Raw genomic sequence first — 23,378 nt, forward strand, 5'->3', positions numbered from 1 at the left:
AAGGAGCATCATGGATTATTACTCCTGATGTGCAGACAACTGAAGTTATTTATAAACGGCAAAATATATGTGTGATGTTGCACTCATATGATTTTATGAAAATATGCTAAGGTCTCTTGTAAGGTGTCATTACAAAGCTTATAATCTACTGAGTGTGATCATCCTATTTGTATAAATGTACCTATCTTGTATCTGAAACTAGAAATATGAAATATAACTCTGAGGGCCTATTGTAATTATGTAAAGTGTGGGCCATTAATAGTGGTTTGGAATCTTGGTGACTCCCATTAACCAGGATAATTGTCTGCAGATGGCTGTGTTTTGTCTATAAGTCTTCCTGTATACCTGTGTGGCCAGCAAGCGAATAATGAAGTCTTACAGCGGCATGTGATTATGTCACCTGAACTGGAATCCATCTTTAACTTGGTGTCTTTCCATTGAGAAGGAGGGGGTGGGGGAACCCAGAGAGGGACAAAGGATTCCTGCCTTATGCAAAAGATATATAAAGGGGTGGAACAGAGCAAAGGGGAGAGAGGAGCCATCATGAGGAATCCTCTAGCTACCACCTGAGCTGGAACAAGGGCTGTACCAGGGAAAAGATTGTGCCCAGACTAGGAAAGCATCCAGTCTGTGAAAGAAATATATTGAAACGTCTTTTCGGGTGAGAGATTATCTGTACTCAATTGTATTACTGTATTAGGCTTAGATTTGCGTGTTTTATTTTATTTTGCTTGGTAATTCACTTTGTTCTGGGTGTTACTACTTAGAACAACTTAAATCCTACTTCCTGTATTTAGTAAAATCACTTTTTACTTATTATTTAACCCAGAGTATGTAATAATAATGGGGGGGGGGGGAACAGCTGTGCATACCTCTCTATCAGTGTTACAGAGGGCAAACAATTCATGGAGTTTACCCTATATAAGCTTTATACAGGGTAAAACAGATTTTTTGGGGGGTTAGACCACATTGGGAGTTGAGCATCTGAGCGTTAAAGGCAAGAACAATTCTGTGAGCTGCTTTCAGTTAAGTCTGCATCTTTGGGGCAAGTAATTCAGACTCTGGGTCTTTGATGGAGCAGATGGGCATGTCTGGTTCAGCAGGACAGGGTGCTGGAGTCCCGAGCTGGCAGGGAAAGCAGAGGCAGAAGTAGTCTTGGCAGATCATGTGGCAGCTCCCAGTGGGTTTCTGTGATTCAACCCATCACAATATGCTCAACTGCTGATCTTGTATCTAAGTATACAATAGGTATGAAGTATTGCTATCATGGCACACATGATCCTATGTTGCTCTGAAATACCAGTTCCTGTGTTTTGCTGTGTCACATTCAATAATATATTCTAATGTGGAGTGACTCACTCCTTGCACACTGAGTTAACTGGTGTATCATGTTTTGTAATTTATTGGTTCATGTTTATGTCTGGCTTCTAGAATTTTGCCTTTTTTTATTTATTAGATAATATTGAAATACTTTTCACTTCTGCAGTACTTCTCATCCTATAGTTTTTTAAGGTGTAGGCTAAACTAGAAAATCACCATGTTGCTGTAGACTGCTGTGAGCAACAGGTGTGGCTAAACACCTGCAAGTTTAGACTAGGAAAATACGTTGACTTCATACATATTCTAGTGTTGATCAGGCCAATTTCACTTTGGTCTGTTCACAAACAGGATTTCCAGTCTTCTTGTGCCCCCAAAGAAACATCGTACAATGATCTGTGCACATGTAAGCTCTAAGTGACTTTTCCTAGGTTGCACAGGAAGTCCCTGACCAACCCAAGAATAGAACCTAAGATTCCCAATTCATGTCTTGTAGTTAAGGCACTAATGGAGTTGTACCTGCTTACACCAAGTCTGACTTTGACTTGTTTTGTCACTTAAAAGAAACAAACCAACCCCCTATTCATGTTGGGGTTACATAGACTTGCGTAGTATATCTTTTTTTTTTTTTTCCATTTACTTTGAAGATCTGTGAAACTTAGGCCCTGTCTATGCTGGCAAGGGTCCAGGAACACTGATTTACCCTGCCCCTGTGGCTGCTCACCATTTTGGGGGTCTTGTGGCTCTGATATGCTTGCCTGGGTCAGCCAGTTAGTTACAGGTATGTGAATACTGGCTGTGTTTTAAATCACTGGATCAGTGTTCTGTGTGTTGCAAACAGTACTGTTTCTGTAAAATATTGCATTTTGGCTTCACAGAGATGACCTTGGGTGCTCAGCCTCCCTCTTTGTTATCGGTGGCAAAACAGCTGTGCAGAATTAGAAAGTAGCCATGAAGAACTAAAGAGGACTTTCTGTATGATGTTATGATACACTCTGTGGCCCAAAACCAGGAATTGAAAGAGTGGCAGGACAGCAAGAAGAGGGACCGAAAGGAGAACACGGCATGCCAGAATGAAGCCACAGAGCGGCTCTTAAATGTTATGGAGCACTGAACGGACATGCCCCAGGTGATACTAGCACTGCAAACTGCAAAACTCTTTCCCATGCACCCCCCCCCGGCCACCACCCACACACTTATCAACCTCCTGGCTCCAGTCTGTACCCACGGCATTCCATTCCTCCCTGTCACAGTCCAGCACTGCAGACTCTCAGTTCCCACTGCACTCAACACCCATCCCTCTGCAGTTTGACCCTACTGAAGTACAGTACCTGATGCACTGTACTCCAAAGGAGAAGGTTGGATATGATCCCTGGAGTAGCCAGCTTCCACAGTGCAATTGCCATGCGCTTCTCCAGTGGCAGGGCAGCTCTTATTCTCGTGTCCTTGGGCCGCAGGGCTGGGGCGAGCTCATCACACAGTCCCATGAATATGGCTTTCCTCATCCAGAAGTTCTGCAGCCACTGCTCATCATCCCAGACATGCATGACAATGTGATTCCCACCACTCAGTGCTTGTTTCCTGAGCCTAAAAGCAGTATTCCACTGTTTTCAGCACCTTTGTGAATGCCACATGCAATCTTGTGTCATAGCTAGTACGCATGGCGAGATCAATTTTGTACTTCTCTTGCCTTTGTAGTTTAAGGAATAACTCCACTGCCACCTGTGACGTTAGTCAGAGCGAGCAGCATATCAGTCAACAGTTTGGGATCCGTTCCTGCAGACTGAAGAGGCAGAGCGCGCAGTACACAGACCATTGAAAGATGGTGCCAAATGCGAATGGAAGCACAGGTATTGCTGGCATGTGAAGCAATGCATCACGGGACATTGGAACGGGACCCAGGATACCCCGCGACTCCCTCTGCCTTCCCATAACTCTTAGCAGCAGAAGAGGAAGAGATGCTCTGTGGGATAGCTGCCCAGAGTGCACCGCTCCGAATAACGCTGCAACTGCCGCAAGTCTGAACATACTATTGCTCAGGCAGCTGAAAGTGTGAACGTTAAACTTGCTGCTTTGTTTTTAGGTCAGGATATAGAATGAAGACTGTACTGGACACATTGGGAACAACTGGATGGATATATGTGCTTCCAGTCAATCTGGGGATTCGTGGTATCAGTTTTATTGGCAAAATTAGGATTGAAGTGTACTAGAAGCTCAGACTAGTGAATCCTTAGTCTTTCTTAAAAACTTTCTCACACTCGTCTCTTGAAGTCCAGGTTTTTGCTTGATGTAAAACATCAGGAAGAAGTTTCAGCATTGTAGCTGGATGAGGAACGATGCTTCATAGCAGGAAGGAAACTAACTGACATACATTTTTTGGGACCAGGGTGTCATTGTTACATTGATCTTTAATGATTCCTTTTGAAGACCATTGGCACTAGTCATATTGTCACCTACAAAATGCAGGAAAAAATCCACATTCTCATGAGTTCTTGAACCATAATCCTCCAATATTTACAAGGTTGCATTTCTTTTAAATTTCTGAGAAGTTTACTTTCATTTTTCGCAATCAGTACTGTATTGTTTCTTGATGATCCCCTCAAAATCAGATCCACAGCCTTCTAGAGGAAGAGCTTAGTGCCAGCATTTAAAAATAAATATGGTGATATCAATGCAATCTCTTCTTACATGTTGTTAACTACTCCTGCGATTCCTCCCTCCCACCCCTCTAAAAAGATAATTCCTTACTTAGCCTATAGCTGAGTTAGTTATTATAGTTAAATTACTTAATATATCAATGTTCCTGTGATATCAGTGGCTTGCTATACAACCGTTGACAGTGGGAAGACAGTGCTATCATCTGTGGATAATGAATGTCCCAATCAATTGTATGAAGAGGAGCTTTGGGTTAAGTCTTACTATTTCATAACCATGCATGGACAAGCAACAGAAGTACACAGTAGGCAATAGGGATTTTTACTTCATAAATATTCAATAGGTATTAATATGTCCCCTTCGTGGAAGGCATATGCTGAGAAGTGCCAAACACCCTGCACTGTTCCTGCATGTGGTAATTGTAGGGTGTCAGCTCAACTTCTGCCTCTGACTTGCATTATACCATTAACCTAGACTCATGCTATGATTCCTTGGAAACTGTGCACTTAGCTGAATAATTTATTACATGACTTTTAATTATTTATGGCTTCTTATTACAACTGAAATAAAATCTAAAGGTGGAAGAGTTCTGTGACTTATGAATATCCAAGAGACAATTGGCAGATTGCTATGTAGTTAAGTCCCTGCATTTGCTCCTGTTTGTTTCTCTGAAGGTATTCCAAAGAGAACATTCATCTCAACGTGAATCGATTAAAACAATAACAAATGACGTCCTGCTGGTTGCACTGCATTTGTCCATCTAATCATGCTGTTTGCCTTTTCTCCAGCCTCATTTAGGCCTAAATATAAAATAAAATAGGAACTGTGCAGGTCATCATAGGTTTGTGAACAAATAAACTTGTCCATGCTAGAAAGTGAATAAGAGAACTGTACCGACAGAGCTTCCTTAACAGGTCATTATTTTTAATAAGCTTTTCTTATTATACAGTAATTTTCACTTATTTCAATCAGGTGTGTTCCTTTTACTTCAGTGAAAAGTATATGATCACCATAGTGCATATTACAGTAGTTTACCACATAACTTCATATAAGCCAAGATTTTCAAAAGTGACTGGTGATTTTTGAGTTCCTAACCCTTAAAGGGTCCCAGTGTTCAGAGGGAGGGTGCTTAGCATGTTCTGAAAAAATCACATCCATTTTGAGTGTTTCATATGGGAACACATAATCACAAGTCATTTGAAAAGCTTGGTCATGATATTAGTGGATAAGATTTTCAAAAGCATTTCCTGTTCAAAGTTAGACTGGTCAGCGGAACTTGGGATCCTAAGTCACTTAGGTGCTTTTGAAAATCCCAGCTTATAACAATTTCTAGCTTTCTTAATTTTATTCTTTCTTGAGCTCTTTTCTTCCCTTTTAGCACTTTCAGAATTTTACCTTTCTTGATTAAATGGCAACTTTTTACTAAAGTTATTTGAAGTATCCAAAGATATCTGCCCAAGTTGATTAAGGAACCTAAGAGAGTAAGTTGCCCAACTCCCACTGAATTGGGAGATTTGGGCATTTTACTCCCCTAAACTTCTTTGAAAAATCTGAGCCTAAATAAAGGGTTGGAATGAATTATATCAGTATAACCTGCTCATGCTCCTATGTAGGCAGTCTGTCACATTCGTAATTAAATATTTTTTCAAGGTTTCCATAGGTTGCCAACCCCTCCCCCCCAAAAAATGCTATTGGTGTAAAGGTCAGAGTTTTGGTACAAAAGGTCCTACTTGAATTGGGTTTAAAAAAACCCAAACAGCTAAAATATCCATTTCACAGTTTTACAATTACAAAAGTGTATGTACGCAAACAAAAATAAAGTGTATTTGTTTAAGATAATTTTGAAAATCTCCTTAAAACAATTTGTAAATTTTTTTTTTTTGAGCAATAGTCTGAAAAAGTGTGCTGGGTCTGCTAAACAAACAAAACCCTTTTTAAAATTGAATATGGCCTTAATCCTGCAAACACTTACATGCCTAACTTCAAGAATTAGGACAGTTTGAGTGGCTCTTTGCCTCTCCCCAGTTCAGCCTAAAAGTAGGGGCAGTTCTCCCCCTGGCTAATCAGAGAGTTCCTTAAGGAAGGATGAGTAATCAATGGCACTACCTAAGGGAAAGACAGCCTGTAATTGATCAGGAAGGGAGACCTAACATTCCAACATACCTTGCCCAGCCTGCCACCCTTGTGTGGTTCTTTGGGAGGAAGTGGTGGTGACTGCCCTGAATTTTCCTCAAAGTTAAATATTGTAGTAACTTTTATCAATATTATTCTCAAGTCCAGGCAGCGATAATGCTTTAAACAGCTTTAATTTTTGTGGGCTTTTTCCTTCTCTGAGATGTACAATAAAGATAATGTTGAATAAGGATTTTTGTAATAAAGCAAAATCCTTTGGAATTATCTTTGCTTCTGCATTTATTTTATTGGAACTGTAGTTTATTTCTTTTAATCTAATTTTTGCAGGTCAGAGGTTGCAAAGAGCACAGAATTTGCTACTTCTGGTCAAAGTGGTACTGATATCCTTCGAGACATGCAAGATATCTGAATGTGCCTATTAATAGTATGTTACTGCAGTGTGTCTGCATTTGCAAGATTAATTAGCTTTTAACTCTTGATCAAGTATATTGTACTTTCTTCACTGCAGAACTAGCCTTTAGTCTCTTGCAACATTCTAATGAGAAAATTGCTGCAATGAATGAAGTATATTCTTGATGCATTGGATTACCAATGTATTTGTCTTTGTTTATTCTAATCTTATTGGGAGTAGTTGTTGTGAAACACATTTATGTTTGATAAACGTAACCCCTAATTCAATACATATTTATATGTATGGTGAACCCTTCACTCAATGTATAATAACTTCAGTGCTGATAGATAATTCCTTCCCTGTTGATCTTCACACGTCATTGAGTTCATCTGAGACCTCAGTATCATTGCCACTAAAGTTGAAGTACACGTACAGCTTTTTGACCAAGGATACTCATTATACACAATTAATTCTCTCAGTCATTTTATCCTCTTGTAAGTTATCTGGCTGTGGGATATTTAGCACTGTGTCAGATTGCCGTCATTTGTGTATGATGCTAATAATGTACTTTAGAGATATGTATTGAAAGAGATGCATGCATGGAAAAGAGGTGCAAGGAAGAATGGGAATTCTGATTTTTCAAAGTTGAAGCAGGTTAGTAGTGACGTAAATTGCATATGGCAGTGGTTCTCAAACTTGTTCCACTGCTTGTGCAGGGAAAGTCCCTGCTGGGCCTGGCCGATTTGTTTACCTGCCGTGTCAGCAGGTTCAGCTGATCGCGGCTTCCAGTGGCAGCAGTTCGCTGCTCCAGACCAATGGAAGCGGCATAGGCTGAGGGATGTACTGGCCGCTGTTTCCAGAAGCTCCCATTGGCCTGGAGCAGCAAACCGCGGTCACTGGGAGGTGCGATTGGCTGAACCTGTGGATGCGGCAGGTAAACAAACCGGCCCGGCCCCCCAGGGGATTTCCCTGCACAAGTGGTGGAACAAGTTTGGGAGCCACTGGCATATGGGAAGTGCTTTTAAAAAGCTAAACTGTTTAAATACATCAGGGATATTTATGTTAAGGATTATAACCATGCAAGCAAAAGCATTAACACACAGACAGTGAACGTTTACTTTATAAAATCTTTTAATTTGACCTTGTATTGTTTGCACATGCTTACAACAATTGCTTAGTATACCTTTGAGCCTTCATGCATCTCCTGTAATGCAAGGTTCACTGTAGCATACCACTAAATTCATTAATTGCACCATGGATAATGCCTACATTTTATGTGTAGGGCAATCTTTCAGGGAATTATTTTTTCAGAGTAATCTCCACTTACTCTTACAAGCAAACTTCCTTTTTTTTGGTGTTTTAAAATACAAATCTGGAGATTCAATAAATGTGACATGGCAATTACAGAATATTTAATCAAAGAATGCTGCTTAAAACCAAATAATGAAATGTTACACTTTATTTTCCTTAACCATTAATCTATTTCCCTAAAAGAGAATCTGATTTAGCAATCAGTGATTACCGGAGTTGATATTAAAACACGGTATGTCGAACATGTACAGTTCGTTGATTGAATGGAAGTCACAATGGGAAAAATGTCTTTTTCAGTTGCAAGCTTTTAGCTATGTTCACGGAATGCAGTCTTCAGATACAGATTGTAAACAGATTCCTTGGCCCTTGAAACATAATCCCCAAAGAATATTTTGTTTTCCATTAAAATTAGCAGCAACTGGCATCTGTGACATTTAATTATATTTTTAAACATGACTAGTCAGGAAGAGAAAGTAACTATGCACTTTCATTGTATCAGTTAAAATAGTGATGAACAGTAGGTGGTGGTAGTGCAACATCTAGAGAGACTTCTAAAAATCATGGTATGTAGTCTGTATCCAGTAATATTTTTAGTAACTATTCCTGAGTCCACAGCAATTTCTTCATTTTAATTAGTCGATCAATATTTAAGTTTAAATGTATAAAAAAAGGTAATTAAAGTATTTCTGATTTTTTCCAAGGAAAGGTATACATGAGCTGAAAAATATGGCTTTAGAAGGAGGATTATTTTTGTCGTTATTAATCATTTTATTGGGACAGCCAAATCAGTGTCCATCTCTGCTAGGTACCATAACTTTTTTTGTTTTCTGTCAAGACCGCCTGATCATAAACAACTGAAAATAATTTAAATTCTAAAAAGGTAATAAAAATAAATATATCCAAAGGAAAAGATTTCTAAAATACAAATCAGGGTGCTTGGATGACTCTTCTTAGAGCAATAATGTGGCCTATTTCTTAGCAGGAGTGCCACAACTATTGTGGTTTGCTATTCTGTGTCTTTGTTTTGTTTTTTGCCCTCCCTCCCAGCATAAGCACGTATGATCCACTAAACCAGTCTGAAGTTTGTCTTGCTTGCGCAAGTGTGAGATAGCAGCCAACTGGGCAAATTAATCCCTGCTGTAACTTTATTTCAATGGAGTTACATCGCAGATGAATTTGGCCCAATAATTGTATATTTTCTACATTTCTTTGATATTAAAGATTATTGATTTCAGCAGTAACTATATTGAATTGCTCAGTGGTACAGCATGAGTTTAAAGTAAGAGATTCAACTAAATGTTTTAAAAATATTGTAGGTAAATTCAGTAATTTTGACTTTTTATATAAGGAATTATTGATGAAAATGGAGAATGGAAGCTTTTCCTTGGATGATAGCCAGTTCTCAAAGGTTGATCTGCAGGTGGCTAATGAGACCAATCCAGGATCTACAGACCTTGTCACAATTGGGGCAGAGATGTCCCAGTGGAAGGGGCGGATCTGGAATGTTGAGTTGGGCTGCGGCGCATTCTTACCTCCTAATATGTGGGAAGGAGAAAATGGGGGCAAACAGAAACACTGGTGGGAAGACTTAGGACCATGGTGTAGGGGGCAGGAGGTATGGGGGACATACAGAAATCCTGGCGTTGGAGGAATAGGAGGCCAGCATGGAAGAGGGGACACACATAATGCTTGGCAAGGGTGGAGAATGGAAGGCAATAGTATGGGGGAAGTGACACAGACAGAGGTGAAAGTAAGCTGCTCCAGACCGATACGGCATACCAGCAAGAGCCAGTACGCCGTGCTGGACTGCACTGGCTTCCACGGCGGGGATTGAAAGGGCTCAGAGCTCCCCGCGGCTGCGGGCAGCCCAGAGCCCTTTGAATCCCAGCCGCGGCTCCGGTGGCCGGGCTGGGGCCGGGATTTAAAGGGCTTGGGGCTCCCCTCAGCGGCAGGAGTTCTGGGCCCTTTAAATCCCTGCCCCAGCCCTGCAAAGCTGCTGGTTTCCCCCAGCCGCCGCAGCCCCGGGCCCTTTTAATTTGCCCCTGAGGGCTCCCAACCACCTCTTCAGCTGGGAGCCCCTGGTTGATTTAAAGGCTCTGGGTCTCCCAGCCACAGTTGGTGCCCCAGGGCCTTTAAATCTTGAGAAGCCACGCCTCTTCCAGATGAGGCCACACCTTTTCTGGATGAGGCCACGCTCCCCTCAGGACTCCAGCAGTACCAGTAAGTCCTGTAAATTACTTTCACTCCTGGACACAGATCTCATGGCATGTGTATGGGGGAAATGGAGGGGGAGGGGACAGAGCCGCTGGCATGGGGGAAAGGTGGGAATGGGGGACCTGGAGAAGGGGGGAAATGGGGACCACACAGAGCCCTTGGCATGAAGGACTGTTTGTGGGGGTTTAACAGGAAGTTCTTGATAAAAAGGGATATAGGAGAGTGATAGAGGGGGAGCTTATGAGAGAGAATGGGAGGGTGCAGGAGGCCCTGGTGTGTAGAGTGAGCTTGGCCTACAGAGCCTCTTTGGTTTTTAATGAACACAGACTGAATTGTCTTCTCACCCTCTAAAGCTGATCCATTCAACTCAAGGATAAGGCATGCTGGCCAAGCAATAGGGTGACCAGATGAGAGATGTGAAATATCAGGACGCAGGGGGTGGTCGGTCGGTGGAGCAACCAAAAAAAAAATCCCAAGAGTCGGCAGCGGAGGAAGAAACAAAAACAACCTCCCCCCCAAAAAAGGAAAAGAAACCAAGATCCGCCAGAACGTAGGAAAAATGGTGGGGGCTGAGCTCCCACCAACAGCTCCACGCCCGCCCCTCCCCCCCCCCGCACCAGCTTTCCTTCCCTCTGCCTTCACCTCCCCTGAGCTGGCTGCCATGTCCTGCTTCTCCTCCCCTCTCCCTCCAGCTGATTAGCACAAGCCTGGGAGAGAGAGGTGGGGAGGAGGAATACAGCATGCTTGGGGAAGGGGCAGGGCCAAGGCGGGGATTTGGGGAGGGATCCAATGGGGGGAGGGGCGGACCAGGGTGGAGTTGGGGCGGGGGGGCGTGAGCCCCCTCTGCCTGTGCGCCGGAGGGCAAAATATTGGGACAGTCCCAAAAAAATCGGGACATCTGTTCACCCTACCAAGCAGTGCATGAAAACTTAAAATGTTTGTATTATACCTGCACTAAATTCGCTTTAAAAAATCCTAAACCCCTTCCTTCCCCCGCCCCCAAAAACAGAAGGACTATAACATTAATTTAAAATAGAAGCAGTTTGATTGGATAGTAATCTTTATATTGGTTAGATTGCAGGTAATTTACTGGAATTGTTGTGGAGAGATTCCTGACTCTCTTAACATTTTTGTTTTAAACATAATATAAAGCTATATATAAGAATGATCAAAGCCATAAGTCAACAAGTATTGTAACTAATTTATAATGCACAAACAGCATACACATCTAACCAATATCAAAATTCTGAACTGCTAAAACATTATCCCACCTCCCTTCTTTCAATCTCTTGTTATTTTCACTTGTAAATCTGTACTTTCCTTTATATAAGAAATTAATTCCTCCCGTGAGATACAGAATTAATCATTTTTGTAAAGAGGGGTGCTCTTACAATGCATTTTCTGCTAAACCAATTTGTCAGTCTGTATATGAAACATATGCACTCTTGTATCTTCTCAAGATTAATCTTTGTGACCAAGCAAGGGCAACTGCAATCCATTTTTAAAGGACTTTCCCATTTGGTAATGAGAAATCATATAGTAAATCTAGTTTTGAGGTGGCTGTTAATTTATTATCCCATATACTGTAATTTCGATAACATTTTATAACTCTTGACCTAGAAACTTCTAATATTAGAACACTGCCAAATAGAGTGTCAAAATTCTACCCTGATTTGCACAGTAGCAGAATACATTGTTGTCCAATGCAGTGTATTTAAACATTGTAAGCATTATTTTAAATCACTGTGGTTTTAGGTTAGTCTCACTAGCAGTTCTGGTAGCATAGTTCCATGTGTTTGACTGTTGTCTCTCACAGAACATACTGTACATTTAACTCTATGCTTGCATTCCCATCTCTGTTTGAAAAACCAAATGCATAATTAGGATAAGATAGCCCAAGTAACAATATATGGAGACTTGGTGGTTTTTGAGAGGTCACCACAGTATCACTGCTTTGTTAACCCCCTCTCCTTTTTCCGGAGTCCCTGATACACAGCAATGTGTCCCACCATCTGCAAACTGGCCAATATTTGTGCACTTAAGACTGAAATTATTGGTAGCCCTAGATGATCATAATATAAGAACCTGAATAGAAAAGAGGTTTGTGTAAGAGAGGTCTATTTAGTGGGGAAGGATGGGGAGAAGGCTGGCTTGTGAATTTTATTTTGTTAGTCTATTTGCAATATTGCAATAGAGTAGTTTAAATAGTCTTTTTTCCCTCAATTTTGTACCCTTGTTAGCTACTATAAAGTTTATTCAGATTAGATCGCTCACCCTTTGTATTTTTACTGTCTACTTTTATGTTTTATTGACTTCATAGACCATAATTATTGCCCCAGTCATTTTATGTGAAATATTTTTGATTTCCCTGTTCCCTCAGATGGAAGTCTCCAGGCATTTATTATTTTCACCAATTTTGTAGTATTTCTAGCATTTTTCAAATAAAGCCATAGAGTTCATGCAAAGTGATAAAATAAAAAGGCCAACATTTTCCAACTTAGGAGCCTAAATTTTAGGCACCCAAAGTCATATCTAGGCAACCTAAAAATGGCCTGATTTTTTTTTAGAAGTGCTAAGCACCTACAGATCCTATTAAATTCAGTGGGTGCTTCAGGTATTCAGCACCTTTGAAAATCAGGCTACTTTTATTTAAGCCTGAAGATGTAGACATAGAAGCCTAACTTCAGGAACCCAAGGTTGAAAATTTGGCCAAAATTTCCATTTATAAATGCTTTTTATGAGTTTCTTAAATTCATAAAAGTACATTATGGACACAGCATTTTTCGAATTCTTATTTCATAATACAATGAAATTATGTTAGGTTATTGACTTTATTTAAACTATACTAAGACAGATGTATGGGAGTTCTGCTACAACTCTCCATATTGAAATCAAAATTATTCTGAAATGTAAAATATTTGTTGTGATTAGTTCACAGATCTGCAAGCTATGAGTAGTTTGTCTGTTTTAATATTAGGGTGGTATGAATCAAATGAACACCTGCTGTATGTGAGACTGAGATTTTGTTCAGTTAAACCCTTTAATTATTTTATCATATATTTGTGTAGCTTGAACGATACTAGTTTATTAAATACATCCATTCTTGACATTAAAAGAGATGTATTTTTTTCATTAAAGCAAACAAACTTACCCCGTCAATAATTCATGTTGCTGTTTAGTTTAGATGGAATGAAAAATACACTGGCTTTTTCCCCCTAGACTTTTAAAATCACTTCTGATCCAATAAACCAAATTATATTTTTTTTTTTGGTGAGACCATCAATGAAAACAGATACCAGATGGACTCTAAAATAGTGTAAATAGTGTAAATAGACTGGGATTAAAAAACACTGTATCATTTAGTCACTGTTAAAACTTAAAAATTCCCTTAGGGTGCCCATATCCTTGAGGGAAACCTTAGGATACCACCTCTGATTTTTTGTTTGTTTGTTTAGGTCCCTCCTTGCCCCACATTAGCACTTTTTCAGCCAAGAAGCATTGGGAAGGCTCTGGCCTCATTTCAAAGCTTGCCAATGTAAGCCAGAAAGGGTTAGCTGTTGAGCAATATGCAGCAGTCTCTTTTCCCACGAGATGAGCATATTATCTCCACAGCACTGTGAGTCCCAGGCAAGTCCAGATGCAGTGCACTGCTAGTACTGGCCAGCTTCTATAATTCTATTGAGGGACAGGATTTTTTGAGAGTTTCCCCCTGCTTGTTGTTTTCCACTGTGCATCAGGTTGACCTCTGCTTTTAACCACATCCGGCAAACACAGCTTCATCTCGAACAATATATGTTGGCTGGAGAGGGTGAACAGAAAATGATAGAAAGGACTTTCTCCTCCCAAGTTATGAGTGCACTTGAATACAGGACTTTTTCAATTTTAGTCAGCTCAGGATTGAGATGGAGTAACAAAATATCAATAAATTGCCAGGTCAGGTTTATATTTATTAAAAATTGCAGGAGTAACATGCTTACCCAAGATGAATAGTTGATTCTTCACCTGATTATGCTGGCCTGATCCCAGTGCTACTATCAGATTGGTGAGGTTTCCCTGTAGTGGCGACACTGGGAAGGGTACTGCTGTAGCCAATGAGGTGATTGATTCCTTAGGCCTTTGAAGAACCTTTACATACTGTCATAGTTCCCAGTGATATATTTTCTAGTGCTTTGTCCTGTCTAGTTTTAAATGCCTCTAAGAATAGGGCTCCCACAGCCTTGAGGAAAATCATCCCACAATCTCTTAAAGATCTATGTCACGAAAACTTTCCCTGATGTTTAGTGTAAAACTCCATTTCAAAATTTCAACCAGTGACTCCAGTTTATATCCTCTTGTAGTATGCTGTCTCTATTTAGTTTTACGCCCTTCAAAGATTAGTAGACTTATCAGGTATCTTGAGACTTAACTAATCTAGATATGTATTACATGCAAAAAACTACCTTTAAAAAATATTAAGGCTACAGAGTCAAGCACTCCAAAATTGACACCCATATGAGTCATCAGCAGAGTATGAACATTTGGGAACTATAAGGAGCTGAAGCGTGATGGAATCTTTGAAGATTTTAACTGCTAAATTCTAAGAAATCTCTACAGAGCGTATGTAAACTATGATTTTTCAAAGGCTTATAGCTTGGCCAAATTTGGTTAGATTTTCATCAAATCATCAAAAGGCACATTCTTGATTTAAATGAAAAAAAAAAGCGAGCCTCCTGCTGCTCCAAAAAATGGGCATTAGAGCTTCTCAAAGAAAAGGTTGATAGAATTTTTTACATTTGGATGAATTTTTCTAAAAAAATCAGCCTGAGGCAGTTACCTAGCATGTAAAACTATAGCACAAACCGTTAGTTTGTCAAAGTTATAAGCAAGTGAAAAGGTCTGACAGTGGGAAGTGTCAGGCAGCCTCTTGAAGCAGTGCTCCAAAACCTGTCTATTATTAGTTCTGTACACTTTCCTTCACCAATCAATTATTCTGGCCCCTCAGTCATTCTTATTGCTCTTCTCTGAACTCCCACCAACTTCTCTTTAATTTTGGTAATGACCTAAATTCAAATTCCAGATGTGGGCTCGCCAGATTCCTAAAGTGAAGGACTATTATCTCCCATCAAAATACATAATATGTGCATGGCAGGTGTTTTAAAGTGGATAATTTAAAAATATTGCAGTTTGTCTAATTGCGTCTTTTTTTAAATAGTTCATTGCTCATGGATTTTCATCAGCCGGACTGCAAGTATTAATGATGTACCATGTACTGTGTAAAGAACGAGTAGTACTTGTGGCACTGACTAATGCGTCTACCACTCTGAAACATATACAGTGTGTAACTTGCACTTTAATTTAGACCAGCTTTATATTGGCAGTCAGCACCTTATAAAAAGAAGCACTTTGTTTTGTCTCCTTAGAAGTTCAAGGTTGGCAATTATTTTGCTAGAGGGTGGTACTATTTGACTATAAGAAGTTTTGGGGTTTTTTTTTATATTCACTAACATTTCTTTTTTCCTAAGAGAAAAGCATACAAGAAGATGATAAATCTGCAAGGGTTGTCTAAGTTGAGAATTCTGACAGGCCTTCAGATCACGGAAGTGTAGAAGATGTTTTTTCTTGCCTGGTAGGGTAGCCATTGCTTGTGCTATAAGTGTGGTGGTCTTGGAGATCCTGAGCATGTGAATATGTGCTGTGAGTGTTGATCAATGCAGATAGTCCACCGCAAGATTTCTTAAATTCAAATCTATCAGCAGTATATAGCTACATGTGTTTTTTGTAACTGATAAAAAGTAGAAGTGTACAGTTTCTTTCCTGGACTGAATTATGAATGTCTAACACCAAGAGTTTAGATGTTTGCAGATGCTTAAGCGTGGGAGTGTGAACCAAGCTACTTCAACATTATGTCATAACTCTTTGTAAAAGTAGTTTTCTAGTTTTCTTTCCTCCTCTTATTTTGTGTTATGGAGTAACATAGTTAAGACTATATCAGACTTTTGCCTTTGGCAGAAACTTATACCTTCTTTGGGGTTGAAATAGTGGATTACTTTAGGAAGAAGTAAAGTGGACAGAACTCCATGAGGAGCTGTGTGAATTTTGAGAGTATTTTGGTGCCTGGCAAGCATTCCTGGAAAAAGAAATAAACAGTAAAAATCATACTTTTTCAGAAATTTTGCATAGTATGCCTCATCAAATTTTATGTCCCTTTTACCCAAAACCCACACTATCCACCAGCTTCAAAATTCACCCAAATGTCAACCACTCCCTCTTTTGAATCACAACCCAGGACTTTCTGAAATCTTTTGGCCCTTCCAGTCAAAAATGACAATTTCTACTTAAGTAAAAAGAGCATGAAAAAGAAGCTGCTAAATTGGAGAGGGAAAGAGAAAGAGAGAGATTTTGCCTAGTAGTGTATTTAGAGTTAGTGGGTCCCTGTGCTCAGCTTCATTTTTGGGGCCCCTTCTTGGGACCCAGCCAAGAAAAAGAACATTCTCTCTTATCTTCCTCCCCGCCCCCGTTTTTCATTCTTTTTTTCTTCCTCCTCCTCCAATAAGTAATAGGAAGTAAATGAAAATAAAGTGAGGTACCTTGATTGTTTTTGTAGTCTAACTTATTTTTCCACAGGCCACTTGAAAATCGCTGATGGTCTTGGTGGACCACTTAATGATCTTTCCAAATACTGTTTCTACCGTTAGCTAACTATTGTAAAGCACTTTGGATAAGAGCATTTTATAAAAAAAAATGTAAACAAATGTTGGGGTGCGGGGTTTGGCCAGGACTTAGGGTACTGGAGGGGGCTCAGGGCTGGGAGTGCAGAGTCTTGGAGGAAGTTAGGCTGCAGGAGCAGGCTGGGGTTTGGAGTTCAGGATCTGGCCAGGAGTTAGGGTGTAGGAGGGGACACAGGGTTGGGACAGGAGGTTGGGGCGTGGAGCGCTTACCTGGAGCAGCTCCTATCTGATGCAAGGGATGCAGATGGGAATGTGTGTGTGTGTGTGATATGAGCGGGGGGGGGGGGACTGCAGGAGCTCCTGTTTGTGTTCAGAGTGGGGGTGGGGTGGGGATGCAGGAGTCAGGGAGGGCAGGGGGCTGGGGATGTGTTTGGGGGTGGTGTAGGAGTCAGGGCTGGGGTTGTGGGGGGTCTCCAAACCCCCTGCTCTGAGCAGTTCACATTGTGGAATCAGGGCAGGTGGCTGCAGGTGCAGACATCATGGCTGGGAGTATGTGTGTGAGGGTGCAGGAGTCAGGAAGGGCAGGGGGCTGGGTGTGTGTGAGGGGTTGCAGGAGTCAGGGCTGGGGGTGGGGGCAGGAGTGGGCACAGGGTTGGGGCAGGAGGTTGGGGCATGGATCACTTACCTGGAGCAGCTCCTATTTGGTGCAAGTGGGAATGTGTGTGTGTGTGTGTGTGAAGGGAGGGGAGCTGCAGAAACTCCCATTTGTGCTCAGGGTGGGGGTGGGGGCATGTGGGGGTTGCAGGAGTGAAGGCTTGCGGGGGCAGGGTATGTGTGGGGTGTGCAGGAGTCAGGGAGGGCAGGGGGCTGGGGTCGTGAGGGTGCTCCCAGCCCCTTGCCCTGAGCGGTTCACGTTGGAGGGGGTATATGTAGGGGGAGTGAGGGGGCCCCACCTTTGCTCCGCCCTGTCCCAATTCCACCCCTTTCTCCAAGGCCCTGCCCCCACCTCTTCTCCACCTCCTTCCCTGAGCGTGCTGTGGCCCCACTCCTCCCCTTCCCTCCTGGAGCGACCTGAGTGCCAGCAAACAGCTGTTCGGCAGCGGGGGCAGCGCTGAGAGGGAGTGGGAGGGATGGGAACATGGCATGCTTGGGGGAGAAGGCAGGGAAGGGGGGAGCTTGGCTGTCTGTGAGTGCGGGCGGAGCCTGCAGCAGGAGCCCCAGGAGCTGGCAGGACCAAACTTCTGCCCCCACAGCTTTCTGGCTCTGGGGTCCCCTGTCGTTGGCAGGCTCAGTGCCAGGGCACCCTGTGTTTCATTGTAAATCCACCTCTGATTTTGCCCATCAAAATAATCTTTGGTTAGAGGGATAAGCACTGGGCTGGGAGCCAGATGACCACAAGTTCAAGTCTTCCTTCTTTCATGGACTGGTTTTAATAATTTTCTATTTTCTTCACAGTCATTATTGAGCAAGCCCTTATATGCCTATCTTAGGAATAAGGCAAGTATTATTTCCCCCCATTTTACAGATCATACAACTGAGGATGTTAGTTGCAAAACACCACCTCTGGCAGGGAATAGTATTTAGGTCGTTACTGTTGCGGAACCAAAGCTTATCCATTTAGCTACACTGCATCTCAAAAAGTTTAGGCTAAAGCTATATGGTTGGTTTAACTCTTTCTAAAATGGCAGTCCCAGTCTACACCCTTCACTATCACCCTTAGGTCTGACTCTTGTCCCCTCTGCATTCCAGTTAGGCAGTTTGCCCTCCTCCTCTTTGCAAAAGAGCCAGCAGCAGGAACAGTGAGAGCACAGGAGAGACAGTGTCCCAGCTCTTGATTCCAGTGCCCTGCTCCACAGGGGCCGCACTTGCAGGGAACATCCTGCTCAGTTTCTACACTCTGGAATGGGGCATGCTCATTAGCATGTAGAGTTTAGCTTCCAAACTCTAACAAGGCTCTACTGGGCATGTGTAAACTGTGATTTTTTCCGAAGGCTTATAACTTGGTCAAATTTGCATAGTTTTTCACAGGAACGTGATCAGTCACACATTCTTGGTGCCATTCTGTCTCCCCTGCCAAATTTTACATCAAAGTATGGAGGTGCTAGATCCTCTTAAAATGCAATTCTAATAATTTTGATAACATATGGAATACAGTATATTTCCCCCTATCCTTGTTCTTGGAAATGGCTCCATTCTTTTCACCAAAACTTTCTAAAATATTCAGCCTGAGGCAGACAGCTGGCATGGAAAATGTCAGCCCAAAATGTTAGTCTGGCAAAGTAACAAACAACTGAACAGAGTGTGTTTTATAATGGAAAGTTGGGCAGGCTTAACTAGAGATAGAGCTATATGCTCATGATATATGCCTTCCCTGTATAGTACACTTTGTGCACAGTAACTCTAACTGGTATGTTTAATGTAGGCCAGGCCACTGTTTAGAGCTGATTTATTTACCACTTCTTGTTGTTTCTTTTCTGATTGTTAAAAAGAAATTAAACGTTATTCCTCGAGACTGTCATCTGTTTTCTTTACCAGAATCCTGATGAGTTTGAGCTAATTTCCTTGACACTTTATTACCAATTCAAAAAGGCTGCTTTGCAGAAAGTATCTCTGTGTCTTTTTTATATTAAACATAGAAAAATCAAACATTTTATATGTATATAATGTGTGTGTGTATCTACCCACATATACTTATACTATTAAGTAAATTTAATCTTGATTGCTTTGCAAAACTTTGTTTCCCAAATGCAAGCAAGTTGCCAATTCTGGATCTGAATTAGCATTGTATAGTAGTAAACAAGTAACTCATTTATAAAAGTACAGCTTCTTGATTTGCTGCTATGTGGTTGAATTTTAAAAAGATAAACATCTGCCAGTTGTCTGACAGTTAATGGCAGCATCAAAATCACTGAGTGACTAAGGTGACAAGTTACCTTGACATGTCAGGTTTTTATTGCTGTCCTTGGCATTTAAGGATCATGTATTAAGTGATATTTAATGAAGACTCATTCTGTTTGTCAGTTCCGTGACATGATCTGTGTGACAGAAGTAATAAAGTCTTGATGTCAACTTAAGATGAGAAGATTGCAGTAGATATTACCTGTCTTAATAGCACAGAATTAGTTTGAGGAGATGTAGGCAAATCAGATTGCATGTTTTATCATCAGGCTGCCAGATAGGGCTTAGGTAAGTTTATGTGAAAATTCATGCATTGTTACTCAGTAATTGATGGGTTCTGTTTGGGGGAAAAAATCACTTATGGGGATTTAGTACATTCACTCCTCGGAGCAAGTGAATTTCTCTAGTTTTGTAAAATTCTATTACTGTCATGTTTAACTACTGCAACTTTACAAACATTCAGCAGTGAACAGCAAATTATTTTAAAAAAACAATATGAAGACATAATTTCAGCTTGGAATATACCTTTAATTTATTCAGAAGTTACTGGAAATTAATAATTTTGTTTTAATAAAATACAGTCATATTCTCCACATGCTCAAAAGGCTTCTTCAGATACAAATCAGCATTGTATATTCTCTAGTTCCTAGTTCAAGTGTATGAAAATGCACACCTTATTTGACACACGTACATTTCTTTCTTAAATCCTAGTAAGAGGAATATTCACGTCTATAGTGCCTGTCATCACAAAATGTTTTCCAAAAATGGATTGTTTCACAACACTCTGTAAGTAGATAGAGATGGGTCTGAGTGCCAAATCCAGCCATGCATACATACATGCATAGCCCTTTACATACATGCATAGCTCCATTGATTTTGCAGGACTGGAGAAGTTTAGGTCCTCCAGAACCAATCTTTGACCCCAAAGTTTGGTAATTTTGAATATGGAGTTTTGCTTCGAACCCTGTAGTCAGTAATTGTACTTCTTAGTTTGTCAGGGTTCAGGTCCTGCCCAGTTTCTAGTTCGTATTATTATCCCGATTTCATAAATGGGAAGACTGAGGCATACAAAAGATAAAGTGACTTTCTTATGCTCACATAGCAAGGCAGTAGCAGAACTATGAATACGAGCCAGATCTTGTGACTCCCTATTTAATGTTTAAATCTCTAATTTATGTTGCTTCTCAATAGTGTTTATAAAATCTAATATCTGTTTTTTCCCCTGTACATTCGATATTATATGATAGGCCATAATAGTGAAAGTATGTCAAGAAAAAAATAGTACAATATAAGTTACTGAGCAAAAGTATTTTAGTAAATATTGCTGGATTGGCAAAAATATTATTTTGCAAATACACCTGAGATCATGTGCAATGGTATTGGACCATTTTAATATCTAGCATGTTTGCCAGCATTTTACTGTAGTGTCTTTATATTTACTTGATATAGTCTGATCACTTCACATTGCAAAGCCAGATCAGACTAATTCCAGTTAAATGTTTGGTATTAAGATGTCATGGTAGGAAACTATAACTGTGGTTGAAGCTTTATTTGATTTTCTATATTGCTGCTTTTATCAACTTGAGGGATCTTTTTTCCAGAAAGGTTCTGAAGGAAATCTCTGTTGGAGACCTCAAGCCCAATGAAACAGTTGAAGCAAATCTAGAAGCACAACTACTCTCCAAGCTAGATCACCCAGCCATTGTCAAGTTTTATGCAAGCTTTGTGGAACAAGAGAGTTTCTGCATCATCACTGAATACTGTGAGGTAAGACTTCTTGTAAATTATTGTGAACAAATTACAGGCAGTGTGTTTCTCAAAATAGGCCTTTTAGAAGACTTAGTTCATAACATTATTTATTTGCAGTGTCATCTGCTATTTGGTAGGCACATTTAGATGGTCCTGATCTGTGGAGCTCATAGACTAAGGATAAAATGAGTAGACTGGTATCAGGGGAAGGGGAATAACAATAGGTAATTTAAATGCAAGTCAGTTTAATTCACTGTAGGCAGCGTAACAGAAGTTGGTCTTTAAGAGCGACTTAAATGTGGATAGAATAGGGCCCTTGTGGATGAGCTCAGGTAGGTTGTACCATGTATAGGGGGCTGTATGAAAAAAGGCATGGAGGTCTGACAAATGGGCAGATGAAGCCGGGAGTGCTGGCAGAGTGGAGGGAATGGGGGAGGATATTATTAAACTTGCTAAGAGAGGATAAATAGAAAGAGGCAGAGTTATGTAGCATTTTAAAGGTGGTGACAAAAAACTTAAATTGGATATGTTGGATAGGAAACCAGTGGAGGGATTCAAGGAGGGGACTTACGTGATCAAACCGATAGGAAAGGAAAATGAGTTTAGTAGCAGTATTTGCATGGACTGAAAGCGGGGTTTTGTTTGTATGTGGGAGGCCAGTGTGGAGACAATGCTATGGTGGTATAAAGCAGACTATAAAATGGGGGCCTGAATGAGACATTTGGCTGTGAGGATAGACGCACAACTTGCTTGTCCGTTACAAAGGATGTTCCTCATTTTTAAATACAACTATATTTCTACTTCACACAGACTTGCTATTGCACTTCTATTATAATAATTTATGGAAAGTGCAAAATTCTGATGTGAATCATACAACATTTTAAGCTTCTGTTCCCATTTTTTGTGAATCCCACATGTGGTCCATAGCAGGTTGAAAGACATAGATAAAATGTATTGTAAGGCTTTAATATGAAATTGTAAAAAAAAAAAAAAACCCACCCAAGCCCAACCTTTTAATATTCTTCAAAAAGTTTCCCTCCAACTCAAAATGTGCAGCTATCCTGGATACTTCTTTCTATAACTTGGCTGTTACTGTCTGGCTAGTATCACAAATGGATTTTGTGCTGGCAAATCACATTGTTGCAAGCACCCACATTTGGTCTTAACAATTAAGAAAATAAAATTCCGTAGAATGAAAAATTAATTCACTCCTTAAAGTAACTTTGATAATTAACTGTTCTTTTATTGTTGGACTGTTCAAGTTTGTTCTGGAAACAACATAATTTTTTCAAAGTTGTGAGACAGTGAATAACTATCACTCTGTTAATCCAACATGTGTTACAAAAGGACTCTGGTAAGTTGCAAATAACACTTGACGGGGCATTTCATTATGGTCAGATACCCATGGAATTGACGTAAGAAATTAGGGAAAAGTAAAGTCCAGGACCTAGATTCTTTCCTGCGTTAGGGCTACTTTTTACTGTGCTGATGGTGCAAAGTGGCCCTAAAGCCAAATTAAACACAGACACATCACACCAAAATAGGGCCTTTCTCTTCCTCTAATGCTGTAGAGCCTGCATAATGGCTCCTATACCCAGTGAGAATGGCTGAGGGGAAAAGAGCATGGCAGGGACTGCCCTGCTCCCAGGCAATCACCAGCTGCTGTAACATGCCCTTCAGGTTATATGGAATCTGGACAAGCAAAAGCAGCCTTCAGGCTGTTCTAATGTGCACTAGAAAACCAGAAAATGTACTTCTATATGTACTTAGCTCTGATACATCTTTCTATATGTAATGGCATACAGAGCTTTTCACCTAAAATTAGTCAGTTTAAATCCTGCCTAAATTAATGGTGAGCAAAATTTGCTGCCACCTGATGGGTGTTTGGAAGCTTACTGTCTTCTATGTCCAGTTTCTAATGCCCAGAATTACTTCCACAATTGGCAGTAATTGGTACCCTAGCTGGCAGTTTAAGAAGAAAGACCAAGCATTAAGTTAACATGGGAAAATAACAGTCTGGCACTTTTCATCAGCGCTAACAACACTCGCGATTACAGAAGAGA

General features: G+C 40.6%; 1 protein-coding gene across 3 annotated transcripts in view; it reads left to right on the forward strand.

The window, feature by feature from the left end:
* NEK11 (NIMA related kinase 11) overlaps nucleotides 1–23,378 on the forward strand; it is a 194,273-nt gene that overhangs the window by 35,429 nt on the left and 135,466 nt on the right. For 2 of the 3 annotated variants that reach the window (XM_075062499.1, XM_075062500.1), the window contains exon 2: nucleotides 21,168–21,333. In XM_075062499.1, the coding sequence (XP_074918600.1) occupies nucleotides 21,168–21,333 (166 nt within the window). The remainder of the gene's footprint in view (nucleotides 1–21,167; nucleotides 21,334–23,378) is intronic. The other variant, XM_075062504.1, reaches the window with a different exon arrangement.

Source organism: Chelonoidis abingdonii, chromosome 2 (assembly GCF_003597395.2).
Source record: "Chelonoidis abingdonii isolate Lonesome George chromosome 2, CheloAbing_2.0, whole genome shotgun sequence".
NCBI lineage: Eukaryota > Metazoa > Chordata > Testudines > Testudinidae > Chelonoidis > Chelonoidis abingdonii.